Here is an 18,246-nt window from a genome sequence, read left to right as displayed (position 1 = left end):
CTTTTATCCTGTTTGGGGCTTACCAGGTGACGTTAGTGGTAGAGAACCTGCCTGCTAATGCAGGAGACATAAGAGACGTGGGTTCGAACCCTGAGTTGGGAAGATCCCCTGGAGGAGGGCATGGCGACCCACCCCAGTATTCTTGCTTGGAGAATCCTATGGACAGAGGAGCCTGGCAGGCTACAGTCCACAGGGTCACAGAGAGTCAGACACGACTGAAGGGACTTAGCACTATGCTCTTTGACTTTTTGTAATGGGTGGTCTCATTGTAACTGCTGTGTCCCTGTTCTTGCAAGACAGAGTGGGCCCCACCTTGGACAGGCCCCTTTCTCTGGCTGCCATCTTGCCTCCCAAGGCTTGTGACCCCTGGTTTCCCACTTGTTTCTTGGAAGGTCAGCCCCGCCTGTAGACTTGCCTGCAGGTGGAGAGTATTCCTCCAGGAGATAATGGTTCTTGTTTGCTGTTAGGTTATTGCTTCTGCCTCTCACACACACTCCACGTGTGTGCTTCTATATCATTCATGGTAAGGTCGCTTCTATCTTTTCAGTCTTATTTTACGGTTGTCTCTGCTAGAACAACAGTGGTCTGGAGTGAGCACCACTGTTTCTTTCTGTTAGCAAAAACCACTCCTGAGCTGTCTGGAATTCTTAAAAGGAATGTTATGTTATGTTTTTTTTTTTTCTTCATTTATTTATTTATTTATTTATTTTACAATATTATATTGGTTGGTTTTGCCATACATTGACATGAATTCGCCCCTATGAAACCCAGGCATGTCTGGGCAACTCATGAACTGAAGGGGGAAAGGTGTTTGTTCTTCCCCAGAGAGGCCCTCAGTAATGTCCCTTGAGCAACCAGGATCATGGGTCCCAGACCACAGGACCCTCATCAGCAGAGACCAGAATGCCTTTGGGAGAACCGTCAGCCCCGCCGAGGGGCAGTCTTCCTGCGGGAGTGCTGGCGTCAGCTCCCTCTGTATCTCGCTTCTCTACTCCTTCCCACCACACTCACCACTTGCTACCAGATATGTTCCAGAATGTTCTACCCTCCGGGAGCCAGCTTCCTCTAGCCTCATCCTGCAGACTAAGTAGTTGTCTACATTTTTCAATATATTGTGTTAGCCAAAAAGTTCATGATGGAAAAACCTGAACAAACTTTTTGGTCAACTCAATATAGCTGGAAGTTTTCTAGAACTATCCTTGGACTTTTATCCTTTCTACACCAGTGTTTAAGTCTTGGCCTTTCTTTGTGATTTCGTATTTCACAAAGTCTAATTTTTAGAGTCTTGGCAGTTACTCAAATACTCATTCATATATTGTCTCTTTTGTTTGTGGTTCAGCTGTGCAGCTGGTTTTACCCTATACAGGTGCTCAATGGCAAAACATTCTGCTTTTCAGATTCAGTTCAGTTCAGTTCAGTTCAGTCGCTCAGTCGTGTCTGACTCTTTGTGACCCTGTGGACTGTAGCCAGCAGGCTTCTCCATCCATGGGATTCTCCAGGCAAGAATACTGGAGTGGGTTACCGTTTCCTTCTCCAGGGGATCTTCCCGACCCAGGGATCGAACCCAGGTCTCCCGCATGGGAGGCAGAGGCTTTAACCTCTGAGCCACCAGGGAAGCCCCAAGAAGTGAGTTTTTCACTGAAAATCAGCCCTATTCTGTCAGGCAGCCCTGGGAACACTCACCCTGTCACCAGGTATGTCTGCCTTCCCATTATGATGGAAGACTTGACCTGGTTATTGACAATCACAATTGACAATCACACTTACCTTAGAGTGAGTTTTTTCTGGGACATTTTGGGAGGGCCTCTTAGCATCTTGGTGAGCTTGAGAAGATACATTTATCTCAGCCTTGCTAACCTAGCTCACGTGTGAGTCTCCCCAGGGGCTTCATGGATGCCCAGTTTCCCTACCGTCACTGTCTGTGGCTGACATTTTCTGACCAGCTCATTAGATCCCAGGATTCATTGTGCCAGAATCAGGGCTTCTAGCTCCCTTTGCGTGGACTCTCCTTCTCAACAAGAAGGCCAGAATCCCAAGCTTCAACAGGTGAGGAAGATGATGATCTTGGTGCTGTCTGCAAATCCAGGCTTCCAGTTCTGGCCCCTCAGTTTCACTGGGCACATCCTGTCAAGTTTCTTGGATTGCACTTTTAAACAGTCATCACTAGAGGCGGGAACAAAAGCTCAGTAATTCAAGAAGGAGGTAACCCTCAGTCACACCTGTGTGACTCTCAATGCTTTGCAAGGTTTTCCTGACAACAGGTGTGTCCTTGTGATAAGCTCTCCTTGAGCCACTAAGAAGATGAGAACGTTTTCTTAGAGTTCATTCAAGTGATGGAGGAATGGATCGGTCACCATGTGTGACCTCCATGACACTTAACCTTCCTTCTCACTGTGTCTTTCCCAGATTGTCATTGAAGATATTGGGAACAAAAGAAAATATGATTTTCCTCTTAACCGCTGGCTGGCCTTGGATGAAGATGATGGCAAAATCCAGAGGGATATCTTAGTGGGTGGAGCTGAGACCACAGGTAGGACCGAAGAAAGGGGAGGTGCAAACTGGCTAATATTTCACTTTCTGTCTGAGGGTCAGTGTTCTCATCTGTGGACCTAGAGGCTTTCAGTCAAGTGGGAAGCAGCCGTGTCTTCAGACAACATTCCTCCTGCCCCTGAAAGTGCTCTCCGCTCCTCTGGGCTGGAGTCTGGGCTCTGCTGACGCCAGAGGAGGTGGGGAAGTACCCCTGAGTAGATGCTGACTTCCCAGGGAGAAGAAGTTATCCACAGGACAGAGCCAGGATGTGAACCTATGTCCATTCACGAGGATCTTGACTCACCTTCCCTCCTGCTACTATGAGCGCTTCCTACAAGCCAGGCTCTCTCTAGGCACCTGACCCGTGCCATCTCCTGTAATCCTCACGGCACCCCACAGTACGGAACAGTTACTGTTCCCATTTCACAAGAGCGGAAACTGAGTCACAAGTGGGGAGCCCTGTTCACGGTCACACACCTGGCAGCAGACAGACCCAGGATTTGTTCTGCCTCCTAGATCTCTGCCCTGTATGAGTTCCATGGACAACGTGAAACTCCCCGCACAGAAGTTCACAGGTGTTCCCGAAGATCGATGTTGGTGAACAAGCACAGCTGAGAACGTGCTCTGGGGCAGACCCTCCCATGGCTCCCACTGTGCCGAGGGTGGGTCCAAGTTCTGGGTATCAGACAGAAACTGCTCCACGGCTGGGCTCCAGTTGACTGTTTCAGCAGCCTCTTTCAACACCTTCTCCCACCGCTCCTACACACGCTCCCTCTCCCCGCCCCATCTGCCCACCGTCCACTCTGTCCTGCATCTACAACCCCCACCCCCGCCCCATCTCATCCGCGCGCCTTCCCTCTCCCTCCCCTGAGCTGCCGGCCTTCCTCTTTCTCTGCCTTTCTCTTGGGAACATGCTTTCTCCTCAGGCTCTGAGGCCATTTCTCTTCCTTCTCCAATTCCTGCTTTCATCACTTCCCCACCCGCGCCCCCCCGAGGTGGAGCCATTTCTCCCTTCTGCTCCAGACATTTTGAGTGGAACTTGGCTATTGTTTAGGAAGCCACATGCTCCTCGGCTCTAGTGCTTTTCTATTTTTCTCCTTTTTATAAAAATATTTTTATTTATTTATTGGTTGTGCCTGGTCTTCATTGCTGCTCGGGGGCTATTCTCCAGTTGTGGTACGAGGGCCTCTCACTGTGGTGGCTTCTCTTGCTGCAGAGCATGGGTTCTACAGCATGTGGGCCTCAGGGGTCCCCTGGCTCGAGCACAGGCTCAGTAGTTGTGGCACTCGGGTTTAATTGTTCCGTGGCATGTGGGATCTTCTTGGACCAGGGATCCAACCCCTGTCTCCTACGTTGGCAGGCAGATTCTTTACCACTGAACCACCAGGGAAACCCTCCAGTGTTTTTCAACCTTGACATTGCAGTGCCTTGGCCTTACCTGACCATTGTTGGGTGTGTCGTAAGTTTGTTACTAGAGTTTGCCAATCATTTACTTAAAAACATACACTAGGGCTTCCCAGGCGGGTCAGTGGTAATGAATCCGCCTGCCAATGCAGGAGACATGGGTTCAATCCCTGATCTGGGAAGATCCCACATGCCACGGAGCAACTAAGCCAGAGTACCACAATTATTGAGTCTGTGCTCTAGAGCCCGGAAATCACAACTACTGAAGCCCACGTGCCATAGAGCCTGTGCTCTGCAACAAGAGAAGACATCACAATGAGCAGCCCATGACCACAACTAGAGAGTAGTCCCCTGCTCAAGGCAACTAGAGAGAAGGACAGGCAGCAAGGAAGACCCAGCACAACCAAGAATGAAAACAAATAAATTAAAAATCACTGCGTTTTATGCTTGAAGTGGGCATGTGTAAAATATACCTCAATAAAGTTGTTTAAAAAAACATACATGAGAGCAGATTTAATATGCCCCCTTTAACCGTGTTATTATTATTTGCTTGCAATGGTAGAGAAGGCGGAGACATGAGTCAGAAACTGGGATTGCTCACAGCCTAGGCCGTGGCAGTTTGTCTAGAGTGAGAACCTCTCTGGCCACATGTTATAAAGCTGGAGACCCACTCTTTGAGGGCAGTAGCTATTCCTTTTTATTGTCACATTCTCCCAAGGCCTGTTATATAGTAGGCATTCAGTAAATGTTTGTTGAGCAAGGGAAGGTGCAAATATATGAATGAATAATGTGCTATCTCCCAGAGATGGTTTATTTCTCTGAGATGAGGGGATGAAGTTAGGATGAAAGGGAGGTGGAGGATTAGCAAGGTTCTAAGTACCACTTAAGACTCCTCGACAGAGTGAAAAAAACGCAGACCCGACCTTAACAGAATTTCCTGTAGTTTCCTGTTTAAATGTTTGTCTTTGGTGTTTTCCTTTACCCTGTCTCATCTCAGAGTTTAATCCCCCTTGCTGACTCTTCTCCAGAACTCTGTGTCCTCACATTGCCTCTGACTGACCAAACCCAGATGGCCCAGCTCCCTCTCTCAGTCTTCTGACATCTCACCATGTCAGGTGGTCAAGAAGGCCATTGGTGCCCTCTATTAGAGTTATACTTTTAAGTTATGAGCAAAAGAGCAAGCTCCATGAGTCAGAGAGCCCCGAATATAAATCGCTATTAATCTAGTTGACTATTATAATTAAATGAGACATAATAGAATTCATCCGGCAGCTATTAATAATATGCACATGGTAATTAGCATTCATAATAAGTACTATTCTGAGCCAACCCAAGCTCTTCCTTCTCTTTGTTAGTTTCCTGTAATCATGCCTGACAGCTCCCTGTAACCTGCAGTTTGTTCCTAAAGTCAGATGCCCTGGCACCCCAACTCTGAAAAAAATAAAGTGAAGTGGAGAGGGCACTGGATGTCATCCAGGGGCAGAGAATTTGGGGGCGGGTATGGGTGTATGGCAGAGGTATGGCTAGGTGCCAGAGAAGATGGGTAGGACATCGTTACCAGCCTGCACTGAACCCTCTCCTTCCCCTTGTTTTCATACCAGCTATCTCATACGTTGTCACCGTCTTCACTGGGGATGTCCGGGGGGCCGGGACCAAATCCAAAATCTACTTGGTCATGTATGGGGCCAGAGGCAATAAGAACAGCGGGAAGATCTTCCTGGAGGGCGGTGTGTTTGACCGTGGCCGCACAGATATCTTCAACATTGAGTTGGCTGTCCTCCTCAGCCCCCTGAGCCGGGTTTCCATCGGACACGGCAATGTGGGCGTCAACAGAGGCTGGTACTGTGAGAAGGTAAGGGAGACCCTGGCCTGGTTCAGACACTCATCACTTTGCAGGCTGTTGTTGTTCTGTTGTTTTAGTCACCAAGTCACGTCCGACTTTTGTGACCCCATGGAATGTAGCCCACCAGGCTTCTCTGTCCATGGGATTTCCCAGGCAAGAATACTGGAGTGGGTGGCCATTTCTTTCTCCAAGGGATCTTCCCAACCCAGGGATTGAACCGGAGTCTCCTGAATTGGCAGGCAGCTTCTTTACTGCTGACCCTTAACACAGTAAGATGCACTTTACCACTGAGCCACCAGGGAAACCCCTCACTTGCAGCTACAAACTCTAATCTGAATCCTATTTCCTACTTCCTATGGACAAGTTACAAAGCACATGGGAAATCCCTTTCACGGGGACGCTGGGATGGTAACATGCCCATCTGTCTTGTCTAGCTGATGGTCAGGAAGGGGGGTTGCTCTGTACACGCACCCGGGGATCAGACACAGGATAGGTGATTATCCAGACTATATAATGGTTATAGTCTGTCCTGATTCCTGATGCAGTGTTCCTCTTTAGTTTTTAAATGGCTCCATCAACAAGTATTTTTAAATACATGATCTTAATTGTGGAATACTTATGCTTTAAAGAGTATACATAAAAGTAAGATATAGAGAATGATTTAAAAGCTCAAATGTTAATTTTGCCTACCACTTCACTTAAAAGAATATTTCCAATGCTTCTGAAACTCCTCTGTGTCTTTCCCCAATCATATAATCCTCTCTCTCCCAAAGAACATATACTATTAAGAATTTTGTCTGTGTGTATATTGTTGGTTACTGGCAGTTTTCACTCAACATTATGCTTTAGAGATTATCTGAATTGATAGCAGAAGCTGTAGACCATCCATTTCCCATCTACTCCATTGCATGAATCGATTTCAATTTATTTGTCTGTTCATCTATTGATGGACATTTTGGGGGTTTTTCTTGATTTTTGCTACTATAAACAATACTTCTATGAAACTGTTATATGTACATCTTTGTAAAAATATGCAGGAGCTTCTCAGGATGGAAGTTCTAGGCTGTAAGGTAAGTGAATCTTCAGTTCTGAAGCTTAATTGTTTCCAAAGAATTCTAGTTTGTTTTCCAAAGTAGTTGCACCATTTTCTTCTATCAGCCATTTATATGATACATTTTGTTCCAGACATCCTTGTCAACACTAGATATTGCCTGAATTTTAAATTTGCACCATTTTGGGTGTATAAACTGATCTTCTTGTGGTTTTAATTTTTATTTTCATGATTACTACTGAAGTTGAACATCTCTTCATTTCTTTACTGTCCATTCATATTTCCCTTTATGGAAAATGCCTGTTCATGTCTTTTGCTGATTTTTCTGTTGAATAATCTATTGCTGGATTTATTTTTAGGAGTATTTTATTAAATCCAGATAGTAAATCTTTATTGATAGTATTGTTGTTGTTCAGTCACCAAGTCATGTACAGCTCTCCGTGACCCCATGAACTGCAGCACACCAGGCTTCCCTGTCCTTCACTATCTCCCTGAGCTTACTCAAACTCATGTCCATTGAGTCAGTGGTACCATCCAACCATCTTATCCTCTGTGGCCTCCTTCTTCCCTCAGTCTTTCCCAGCATCAGTGTCTTTTCCAATGAATCAACTCTTCGCATCAGGTGGCCAAAGTACTGGAGCTTCAGCTTCAGCATCAATCCTTCCAATGAATATTCAGGGTTGATTTCCTTTAGGATTGGCTGGTTTGATCTCCTTGCTGTCCAGTGGATTCTCAAGAGTCTTCTCCACAGCACCGCATTTTGAAATAATCAATTCTTTGGTGCTCAGCTTTCTTTATGGTTCAAGTCTCACATCTGTACATAACTACTGGGAAAACCACAGCTTTCACTATATGGACTTTTGTTGGTAAATTGATGTCTCTGTTTTTTACCACACTGTCTAGGTTTGTCATAGCTTTTCTTCCAAGGAGCAAATGTCTTTTAATTTCATGCCTGCAGTTGCCATCTGCAGTGATTTGGGAGCCCAAGCAAATAAAAATCTGTCACTGTTTCCACTTTCTCTCCTATTTACCATGAAGTGATGGGACTGGATGCCAAGATCTTTGTTTTTTTAATGTGGGATTAAGCCAGCTTTTTCACTCTTCTCTTTCACCCTCATCAAGAGGCTCTTTAGTTCCTCTTCGCTTTCTGCCTTTAGGGTGGTGTTGTCTGCATATCTGAGGTTATTGACATTTCTCCCGGCAATCTTGATTCCAGCTTGTACTTCATCCAGTCTGACATTTCACATGATGTACTCTGCATATAAGTTAAATAAGCAGGGTGACAATATACAGCCTTGACATACTCCTTTCCCAGTTTGGAACCAGTCCGTTGTTCCATGTCCAATACTAACTGTTGCTTCTTGTCCTGAATACAGGTTTCTCAGGACGCAGGTAAGGTGGTCTAGTATTGATAGTATTGTTAATAGTGTATGTTCAAATATCTTTTTGTAGTTTGCCATGTTTTTTGAAGGAGAGGAGATTTAAATTAAAAGTAATCTGTCTTACCTTTTCCTTTATGGTTAATGCATTTTGAAAGAAATTTTACTGCTCATAAAGTTCTAAAAACATTTTCCTATATCCTCTTCTAAAATTTGTTGAGTTTGGTTTTCTTGTTTATATGTTTACATCTTTAATATATCAGGCATTGATATTTGTATGAGGTGGGGATCCAACTTTCTCTTTTTCTATATAGATATTTAAATGTCCCACCAATATTTACTGAAGGACTTTAAAAATCTGGGTAAAGTTAAGGATCACCTGCAATTATTTTTAAAAATAGAATCCTGGACTCAAACCCAAACCTACCGAGTCAGAATTTCCAGGTAATCTGGGTATTTGTACATGCTTTAGGTAATTCTTATCATTAAAGAAGTCTAGGAAGCCCTGGATAACTAAATAGTAATCCTTTCCCCACTATTCTGAAAGAGCAACTGTCACATGTCAAATTCCCCAAATGTATGATTTGTCTCTGAGCCTTCTAGGCTGTTCCATTTATTGATTTAGTTTATTCCTGCACTAATGCATTACTCACTATCTTCACTTTACACCTTTACACTAAGTCTTGGTATCTGCTGGGAAAATTTGCCCACTTTATTCTTCTTCCTCAGGTATATACTGACCTATGAGGCTTTATCTTCCATAGAAATTTTAGAATTTTTTTGCCAAGTTCCATGAAGAACTGTTGAAAAGAATGCAACTGGGTCTATAGATCTATTTGGAAGAACTGACATTGTTACTCTAATAACTTTTCCAATATTCTATTATAAATGATATCTCTTTAAAAACTGTTTATTTATTTATTTTTGCTGGTGTAGACAGACATAGAAGTACTTTTGTATATTAAGTTTACATATAGTTATCTTGCTAAACTCTTAAGACTGATCATTTGTCTATAGTTTTACTGTTAAGAATTTTTATTCTGAGTTGGTGTTAAACTTAATCTACTGCTTTTTACGTACTTAATTAGTCAAATGGTTTTTCTCTTTTATTTATTATGGTGAATCACCAGTTCTTATGGTAGACCGACTCTGAATTTCTATAAGCCAAACTTGGTCATAATGAATTTTATGTTTCTGGAATTGATTATCCAACATTTCATATAGAATGTATTATGTATTAATCCATGGGGTCGCAAAGAGTCAGACACGACTGAGCGATTGAACTGAACTGAACTGATTATGTGTTAATGTCCATGAGTGAATATAGAATGTATTTTGTATTAATGTCCATGAGGGACATTGGCCCTTGATTTTCCTTTCTCATACAGTCCTTGTGAGGTTTGATCTTAGAATAAAATGAGAAGCATTTTTTTCTCTTGAAAGAAGGTATAAGAAAATCCAGTGATCTGGTCAAGATAGTATGGGATTGTGTGTGCACACCTGTGAGAGAGAGAGAATAATTACTGATTTAAAAAAAGAAAGTTGTGTTTTTGTCTTCTTAGTTATAAAATTGGGGCTTCCCCAGTGGCTTAGTGGTAAAAGAATCTGTCTGCAATGCAGGAGATATATGAGTTGCAAGTTCAATCCTGGGTTGGGAAGATCCCCTCGAGGAGGAAATGGCAACCCGACCCAGGGAGCAAACCTGGGTCTCCTGCACTGAGGGCAGGTTCATTATTATCTGAGCCACCAGGGAAGCCCATGATATATATTATATATAAACAATCTCCCAGTATGTGGGTTGCCTTCTCATTTTCTTTTTTTTTAATTTATTTTTTAATTGAAGCCAAATTGCTCTGTAATGTGTTGGTTTCTGCCATACAACAAGACTGATCAGTCATAATTATATATGTGTGTGCTCAGTTGCTCAGTTGTGTCCAACTCTTTGAAACCCTATGGACTATAACCTGCCAGGTTCCTCTGTCCATGAGATTCTCCAGGCAAGAATCCTGGAGAGGGTTGCCATGCTCTCCTCCAGGGGATCTTCCCAACCCATGGATCAAACCCACATCTCCTGCACCGTAGGCATATTCTTTACCACTGAGCCACTGGGGAAGACCCAATTTGGTGTATATACACACCCCCTCTCTTTGGAGCCTCTTTCCCTTCCTCCACTCCCACCCCTCTAGGTCAGGCTGGGCTCCCTGTATTTTACAGCAACTTCCCACTAGTTAGCTACTATTTCACACATGGTAGTATATACATGTTGAAGCTACTTTCTCAACTCAATGCACCCGCCCCTTCCCCTGCTGCATCCACAAGTTCATTCTCTACATCTGTGTCTTCATTCCTTCTCTGCAAATAGCTTCATCAGTCCCATTTTTCCTAGATTCCATATATATGAGTTAATATGCGATACTTGTTTTTCTCTTTCTGACTTACTTTACTCTGTATAAGAGGCTCAAGGTTCATCCAACTCACCACAACTGACTCAAATTCATTCCTTTTTATGGCTGAGTAACATTTCATTGTATATAAGTACCACAACTTCTTTATCCATTCAGCCGGTTGATGGAAATCTAGGTTGCTTCCATGCCCTGGTTATTGTAAACAGTACTGTACTGAACATTGGGGTACATGTATTTTTTTATTATGATTTTCTCATGGTATATGCCCAGTAGTGGGGTTGCTGGGTCATATGGTAGATTTAGTCCTAGTTTTTTAAGGACTCTCCATACTGTTCTCCATAATTTGCATTTTCATTTTCTTAATGTTTTTGAAGAGCAGAAGCTTTTAATATATCAATTTTTTCTTCTATGATTTGTGCTTTTTTGGTCCTTATTTGTCATTCCATTAGAAATTCTTTCATTACCCATTATTTATTTTGAAATGTAATTTTTAGGTTCCAAATACATTTTGCTTTTTATGTTTTTATTATTTATTTCAATATTGTTTTAATCAGGAAACATTAATGATGCTATTTAAATTTTTTTGAGATTTACTTTACAATGCACTTCAACCTATGCACATATTTCCAAGAGCTGAATTTAAGATTTTATTTATAAATTCAGTTTGCTACTTTTGTTACTTGAATCTTCTGTCTCCTTAATAGCATTTTGTCTGTTTGATTTATTAACTACTAAGACAGATGTGTTGAAATTTCCAGTGTCAATGGTAGATATTTAAATTTCTTACTATAGAACTAACAGTTTTCGCTGTATATGATTTGAAACTAATTTATGAAATATAGAGTTCTTTTAACCTTCTGGTGAATTGAATCTATGCCACAGTCCAATCTGATACTATCTTTTTCATAAATTTAGTCCACTTGTACTTATTATAATAACTGACATGAGTGTTTGTCCTGCTTTTACTTTTTTCCCTTTTTTTGATAAATTGGTTTCCTTGATAGTGATTTGGAAATTATACACTATTTCTGGTTTTTTAGTGGTTACTATTGAAATTTTAGCATACATACTTACTGTGAAAAGACCTAAATTTAATCACCATCTCTATTTCTCTCTTAAACAATTCAAGAATCTTAGAAATTTCTAATGATAATAATCCTGCATCTAGGTTGCATGCTATTTTTACCTAGTATTTTAGTTCTATTTTAAATTATTTTAAATCCACACGTTATATGTTGTTTTGTAGAGTCATTATTTGTTCAGATTCGCCGGTGTGTTTGCCAGCTCTTCTTGCATTGAAGACCTCTTTTCTGGTGTCAGTTTTCTTCTTCCTGTTAAACTTCCTTTAGAAGTTCCTTTGCTTAAATAAGGTATATTGGTTTATTAACTAAACTCTGGTTTAGTTAATTTGAAAATTATTTTATTTCATTTTCATTCCTGAAAGAAGTTTTGGGATACAGAACTCTAGACTGAACTCTAATTCCCTATCCCCCAATATCGTCTGGCTTCTGTTAGTCCAGTTGCCATCTGTCTTTTTTTCTCTTGATGTTCCTAAGATCCCTGTCTTTGGCATTCTAATGCTTCTCTTCAAAGCATCGAGGTGTGTCTGGGTTAGATAGACTGCCGTGTTCTACACCTATGAGTTCAGAGTGTGAGTAGAGATGGACAAGGTGTAGGTTGAATAAGGATCAAGCCCTGAAGAGGGTAGTTTTCATATTAAATTATAGATATTAATTATCTTTTCTGTGAGTGACCTTTTTCCACAAGTCAAATGTAGGGTATTAATTCAGTATTCTAGTTGTTTGGTTCAGATTGAGATTTTGGGATGCACATAAAGAAATATGGTGTTGAAAAAGAGTGTGTGTATAGAGAAAAATGGTTGATAGTAAATTGGAACATGGATGATACCTACTTGGGAAGATTTCTTAGAGGAGGTATTTCTATGAGATAGGCTATACGACCCTAAAAGTGAAGCTAAGGAGGCTGTTGAACTTTCCAAGGAAGTCCCGATCAGTGGACTCGCTGCAGAAGATGTCATCTGCTCCCCAGGTGGTGATTCTGTGCCCCTTCACTGGCATCCAGCAGACCTTCCCTTGCAGCAACTGGTTGGATGAGAAGAAGGCGGATGGATTGATCGAGAGGCAGCTGTATGAGATGGTGTCTCTCAGGAAGAAGAGACTGAAAAGTAGGTGGAGGGGCCTGGAGCCAACAAAGGTCAGGATGTCAAACCACTGGGTCCTCTTGCTTCTCAATTTTCCTCTGGAAAGGAAAGGGTCCCCCAAGGAGCTCAGTTATCCAAGGTACAGGCCACACAGAGTTCTATTCATGGCACCAAGGTTGATACTCCAGCAGCCCCAAATTGATACGCTGCTGTGATGGGCTGGTTGTTGAACTGAATGGTCGAACAGAGTACACTCTGAATGTACTGGCCACAGTCGGGGTGGAGTCTATTCTTGCCCCTACTTAAAACTTACTAACAGACTCTCACCAGGAGACACAGATGCAAGGAACAGACTTTTGGACTCAGTGGGAGAAGGCGAGGGTGGGATGATTTGAGAGAATAACATTAAAACATATACATTATCATATATAGATGACCAGTGTGAGTTCAATACACAAAGCAGGGCACCCAAAGCCAGTGCTCTGGAACAAGCTAGAGGGATAGGGTGGGGAGGGACATGGAAAGGGGGTTCAGGATGAGGGGACACATGTATACCTATGGCTGATTCATGTTGATGTATGGCAAAAGCCATCACAATATTGTAAAGTTTTAATCTTCCAATTAAAATATTAATTAACTTTAAAGAGAGGAACATTAAGGCACACACTTTCAAATAGCAAGGAATCCTTCATTTCCCAAATTTGGTACTTGCTATTATATAATGGGAGAGTGGGACACAACGGCATACAACCTGCATTTCTGTCTTAATCACCTTTGATGTGCTCATTTTCCCCACTGGAAGCATGAATATCTTTTCACTTTTTGAAGTTTATGGTGCAACTGGACCTGTCTCTGCAGAATTCCCATGGTCCCTGTGGGTCTGGACGACCGACTTGAAGAAAGCCGGTTCCAACTCTCCGATCTTCATCCAGATTTACGGGCAGAAGGGGCGGACCGATGAGATCCTTCTGAATCCCAACAACAAGTGGTTCAAACCCGGCATAATTGAGAAATTTAGGGTAGGGAGGAAGTGTGATGGGGTGGGATGGCGGAAGGAGGAAGGGGTGTAAGATGCATTTGTCACAGGATTGTGGTTTTTGAAGCTAGGTTTGGATCAAGTTTGAAGACAAAAAGGTAAAATAGAGTCCCCAGACCCCTGCAGGAGTGCCACATTTAATCTACAGGCAATGTATTGGGTGCAGTTTAGATCTGGCCCTTTATCTGAATCAAACAGTTCCAAACAAAGCACGGGAGAAGAAGCAAGTATGGAATGGCTTTGGGGATCCAGGAGTCTGGCGACTTGGGGAATCATTGTAGAACAGAGACCCTGAGCACAGTTCGTGTCAAACAGCCCAATCTGGACTGAATTAGAGCGAGGAGCCAATTTAAGGGAAAATATACATTTTAGAATATTTAAAAATAAGCTCAGCTTTAAATTTTCAATATGTATATAAGTAGAGCAAGGCTTGTTTTGCCAGCGGAAGTGCTGCCCTGACCTTTAGGTAAGAATAATTTTGTAATTTCGGCTCTCTTTTCAGAGTACCCTGTTGGAACTTCTATTATACCTTTAGTCCATTGCTCGTTATGTATTTGTCTTCTCAGCTAGACTTTGAGCCCCTGGGAGAGGGCATGACCACTGTATTGATCTTTTTGTCTGTTTCAGTGCCCAGCAGAGTCCTGGGGCTGTGGGCCTGTGTTAATTTGCAGGGCTGCCATATAGATTTTGTAACTGAAAGCTTATCATTTGGAAGATTTCCTTTAGTCAGGATCCTACTGTGGGTCAGTTATTTTTGTTCAGCTTCACCAGCCCAGGCTGAACCCTAGATCTATAGCTGTCTCGCCCTCATGTGCCACTGGCTAAAGGAGCATAAGAAGATAGAGTCTATGAGGGTGGTTTGAAGTAAACCCTACCTTGATGCTGAAAAAACAACTCAAAGCAGGTGCCCTCCTGGCAGGGGCTCAGCTATGAGGATGAATACATTTCACTTGATTCTGTCCATTCAAACCTTGTTATTTCTCACCATAGATTGAGCTCCCAGACCTTGGCAGGTTTTATAAGATTCGGGCATGGCATGATAAAAGGAATCCTGGTTCTGGATGGCATTTAGAAAAGGTGAGATGACCATCTTGGGGTTGGAAGGTGATTGGGAGAGGAACCAACATGGTTTCTTTCTAATGACCTTGTCTTATTAGTTTGCCTTTATCTGTTGGGAGTGTGGATGGGGAAGGGTTACAGTGAGACCTAAAATTGGACACATGACGCATGGAATTCCTGATGAGGACAGGACTTCCAAAGTAGGCTAGAAAGATGTTTAGGTTTCAAGAGACTTGCCTTGTGTCCCAGTCACCTGGCTGCTGGGCAACTGTGGGTCTCCGGGGGACCAGAGGGATGGACATTAATCCGGCACTCCATATTCCACGAGTCCTCTCTGGGGGGACAGCCTCGTCCTCCTTGAGATGAACTAGCAGAACAGGAACCTCAAGGCATGGATGGATATCTCTAGTACACCCACTTGCTCACCCCAGGTCTTCCTTCCAGATGACCCTGATGAACACTCTGACCAAGGACAAGTATAACTTCAACTGCAATCGCTGGCTGGATGCCAATGAGGATGACAATGAGATCGTTAGGGAAATGACTGCTGAAGGCCCAACAGTACGGAGGATAATGGGCAGTGAGTACGACGGGCTCTTATCCCGGGGGAAGTAGTGGAATGGGGGTTGTGTGTGTCAATAGGAGTCTGACTCATGAGCTGTAGTCTTGTCCACTGCGCATCATCAGGCTCCCTCTGAATGAGGAATGAGTTTATAAGATCCTATACTCAAGATACGCGTGTAGGAACCATCTCCAAGGCATGCTGCTAAAGCTCTGTGATGATGGGTATGGGTGAGAAGGGGGAGATTTCTGGGTCTTCGGGTTGGCTATGAGACAATGAGAAGAATCCACACTGAACAATATTTCTACAGACACTCCCTGAAACTAAAGGAAGCATCCTCTTCAAATTAGTCATGAGATGCTCTTCAAAAAAGGAAGGCTGGATCTGGGTTCTTACAGCCATACTCGACTGCTCCCTTGTGAATCCTCTATTTCTATTTGAGGCTAGTAGGAGAGAGCTGAGCTTTTAATCTGAAGTCATCCACTGTCAAAGAAGTAAGCGAGACCATTTTGCCTCTAGGTTGTACCACCAGAGTGCTGGCAAATACATGGCATATGTCCTATCCTTTTCCCTTGGCCGACATTACTGAGCAATCAAATCATTCTTTCCCATTGAGTCTGAAGTGAGCTTTATGGCCCTCACTATGGCACTGCAAGCAAATATTAGCAATTGATCAGAATTAGCACTTGAGATAATTAAGTGCAAAAGTAATTTGAAAAATTGTAGAAAGTTAAGACTATATAGAAAACAGCATCACCCGTCGTTCCTGAAGTCCTTCTAAGTATTTGGATAATGTCACTTCTCAGGCATTTGCACATCCAGTAGAAGCTCTGTCTCTCTCTATATGTATATGTAAAGAGGGATCACCCTGTTAGTTCAATTAGGCAATGCTTGCAATTAGTACTATTTTATGATTCTTCTTCAATTTTAATTAAAATATATGACTATGGAATATTTGTGTTCAAAGGTCCTTAGAATAGCTTGATGTAGATAAGGAAACTGGGGAAGTTCTTACCCTGATTATACAGTTAGAGGCAGAGTGGGACCTGGGACAAGATCTCTTACCTTGTCAGTGACCATACTCGGCCTTTTCACATTCAGTAGTGTTTTCTTTGGCAGCAAGGCAGTCATCTCCCTGAAAATATGATAAATAACATGATCCCTGCTCAGCCCCCAATTAGGACCTTATATAAAATGTAGCCCAAGACAGAAATACACCTACTGTTACCTGGTCTGCCCTCTTTATGTGCCAGAATTGAGCCTGTAGATATGAACAGTTGAGGAGAGGGTCTTGAAATGTGTTTCCTAAATCCTTCCAGCCAGTCCTCATGAGATTAGCTCCTTACTCCCTATTTCTGAAGTTACCTGGTGCTGTCATTCCTGAGACTTTTTGCAAGGTTGCTTCATGAATTTCACAACTGACTGCTCTAATCAATTCTCTCCGTCTGTTAAGTCATGGGACCTCAAACATCAGCATTATCACCTGGAGGGCTTCTTGAAACACAGATTGCTGGGCCCCACCCATGGATTTTCTAATTCAGTAGGTCTGGGGTGGGGAGCTCGGAAACTTGTTTATCCAACAAATTGCTAGGGGTCCTGGTGAGGACCCACTGTGCTAAGGCATTAGTCACTTTTCTAGCTGTGCTCCAGCTTCTGAAATTTGGTTGCTGTTGTCTATATTCAACCCTCTCCTCGGGCTTTATTGGTGAATATTTTGTGTTTGGTTAAATCTTTAAAATACCAGTATGCTGTCATTCTAGTGAGATTTTTTTTTCAGAGAGAAAGCTGCCACTTTTACTTAAATGCCCAGGCTGTTCTTTTACCTCCATCTCTTCCTTGCCTTAACTAAAGCATGACTCCCCTTCTCCCAAAACCCAGTTTTCTGTCCTCACAGCCATGGGACTAGCGAGAGGGGGTGTTCTCCTGACTCTCTCTGCACTTCCAGCCTCAAAGCTCACACTGTTCACAGGGTGGTCTCTGCCCCGGCTCATGTGCATCTTTGGTTGGCTCTGTTCACGTTATTCTTTTGCACTGTGTCCCCTGGTCATTCTCTAGATCCCCCACTTCTACCATTGTTCTAGAATAGTGAATTAGTCTGCTTGGGCTGCTGTAACAAAATACCATAGACTGGGGGGCTGAAACAATGGAAATTTATTTTCTCACAGTTCTGGAAACTGAAGTTCAAGATCAAGGCGTGGGCAGGTTGGTTTTCTCCTGAGACCTCTCTCCTCACCTTGTAAATGACCATCTTCTCACACGGTCTTTTCTCTGTGTGTGCTCCTCTCTGTGTCCTAGTCTCTTCTTGAAAGGACACCCGCCATGCTGGATGAGGGTTCACACATATGCCCTCATTTTATCTCCTTTACCTCTTTAAAGGTCCAGCCTCCAAAAACAGTCACATTCTGAGGTCCTGGGGGTTGTGACTTTGTCTTGTTGATTCTGTTCACGATGCCAGTTGTCTCACTGTATCTCCCTGTGCACGCTGTTCACTGAATCCAGGGTAGGCCAGGCTCGAGCTAAAAGATTGGAAGACCTGAGGAGCCGCAGGAACTGGAGACGTGTTTGTTCTCTCCTGGCTGGCATGGCAGCTGTCCGTTCCGTTCAGTCGCTCAGTCATGTCCGACTCTTTGTGACCCCGTGGACTGTAGCCTACCAGGCTTCTCCGTCCATGGGATTCTCCAGGCAAGAATACTGGAGTGGGTTACCATTTCCTTCTCCAGGGGATCTTCCCGACCCAGGGATCGAACCCGGGTCTCCCGCATTGGAGGCAGACGCTTTAACCTCTGAGCCACCAGGGAAGCCCGCAGCAGATATAAC

General features: G+C 43.2%; 1 protein-coding gene across 2 annotated transcripts in view; it reads left to right on the top strand.

The window, feature by feature from the left end:
- Positions 1–18,246, top strand: part of LOXHD1 (lipoxygenase homology PLAT domains 1) — a 192,108-nt gene that overhangs the window by 54,587 nt on the left and 119,275 nt on the right. For both annotated transcript variants that reach the window (XM_088833409.1, XM_055416819.2), the window contains exons 7-12: positions 2,407–2,530; positions 5,535–5,785; positions 12,661–12,796; positions 13,631–13,791; positions 14,799–14,885; positions 15,312–15,447. In XM_088833409.1, coding sequence (XP_088689535.1) covers positions 2,407–2,530; positions 5,535–5,785; positions 12,661–12,796; positions 13,631–13,791; positions 14,799–14,885; positions 15,312–15,447 — 895 coding nt within the window. The remainder of the gene's footprint in view (positions 1–2,406; positions 2,531–5,534; positions 5,786–12,660; positions 12,797–13,630; positions 13,792–14,798; positions 14,886–15,311; positions 15,448–18,246) is intronic.

This window comes from Moschus berezovskii, chromosome 28 (genome assembly GCF_049115385.1).
Source record: "Moschus berezovskii isolate FMDL1 chromosome 28, NW_MosBer_1.0, whole genome shotgun sequence".
In the NCBI taxonomy this organism is placed as follows: Eukaryota; Metazoa; Chordata; class Mammalia; order Artiodactyla; family Moschidae; genus Moschus; species Moschus berezovskii.
The sequence above is the reverse complement of the archived record's forward strand: the minus strand, read 5'-3'. Positions and strand labels throughout refer to the sequence as shown.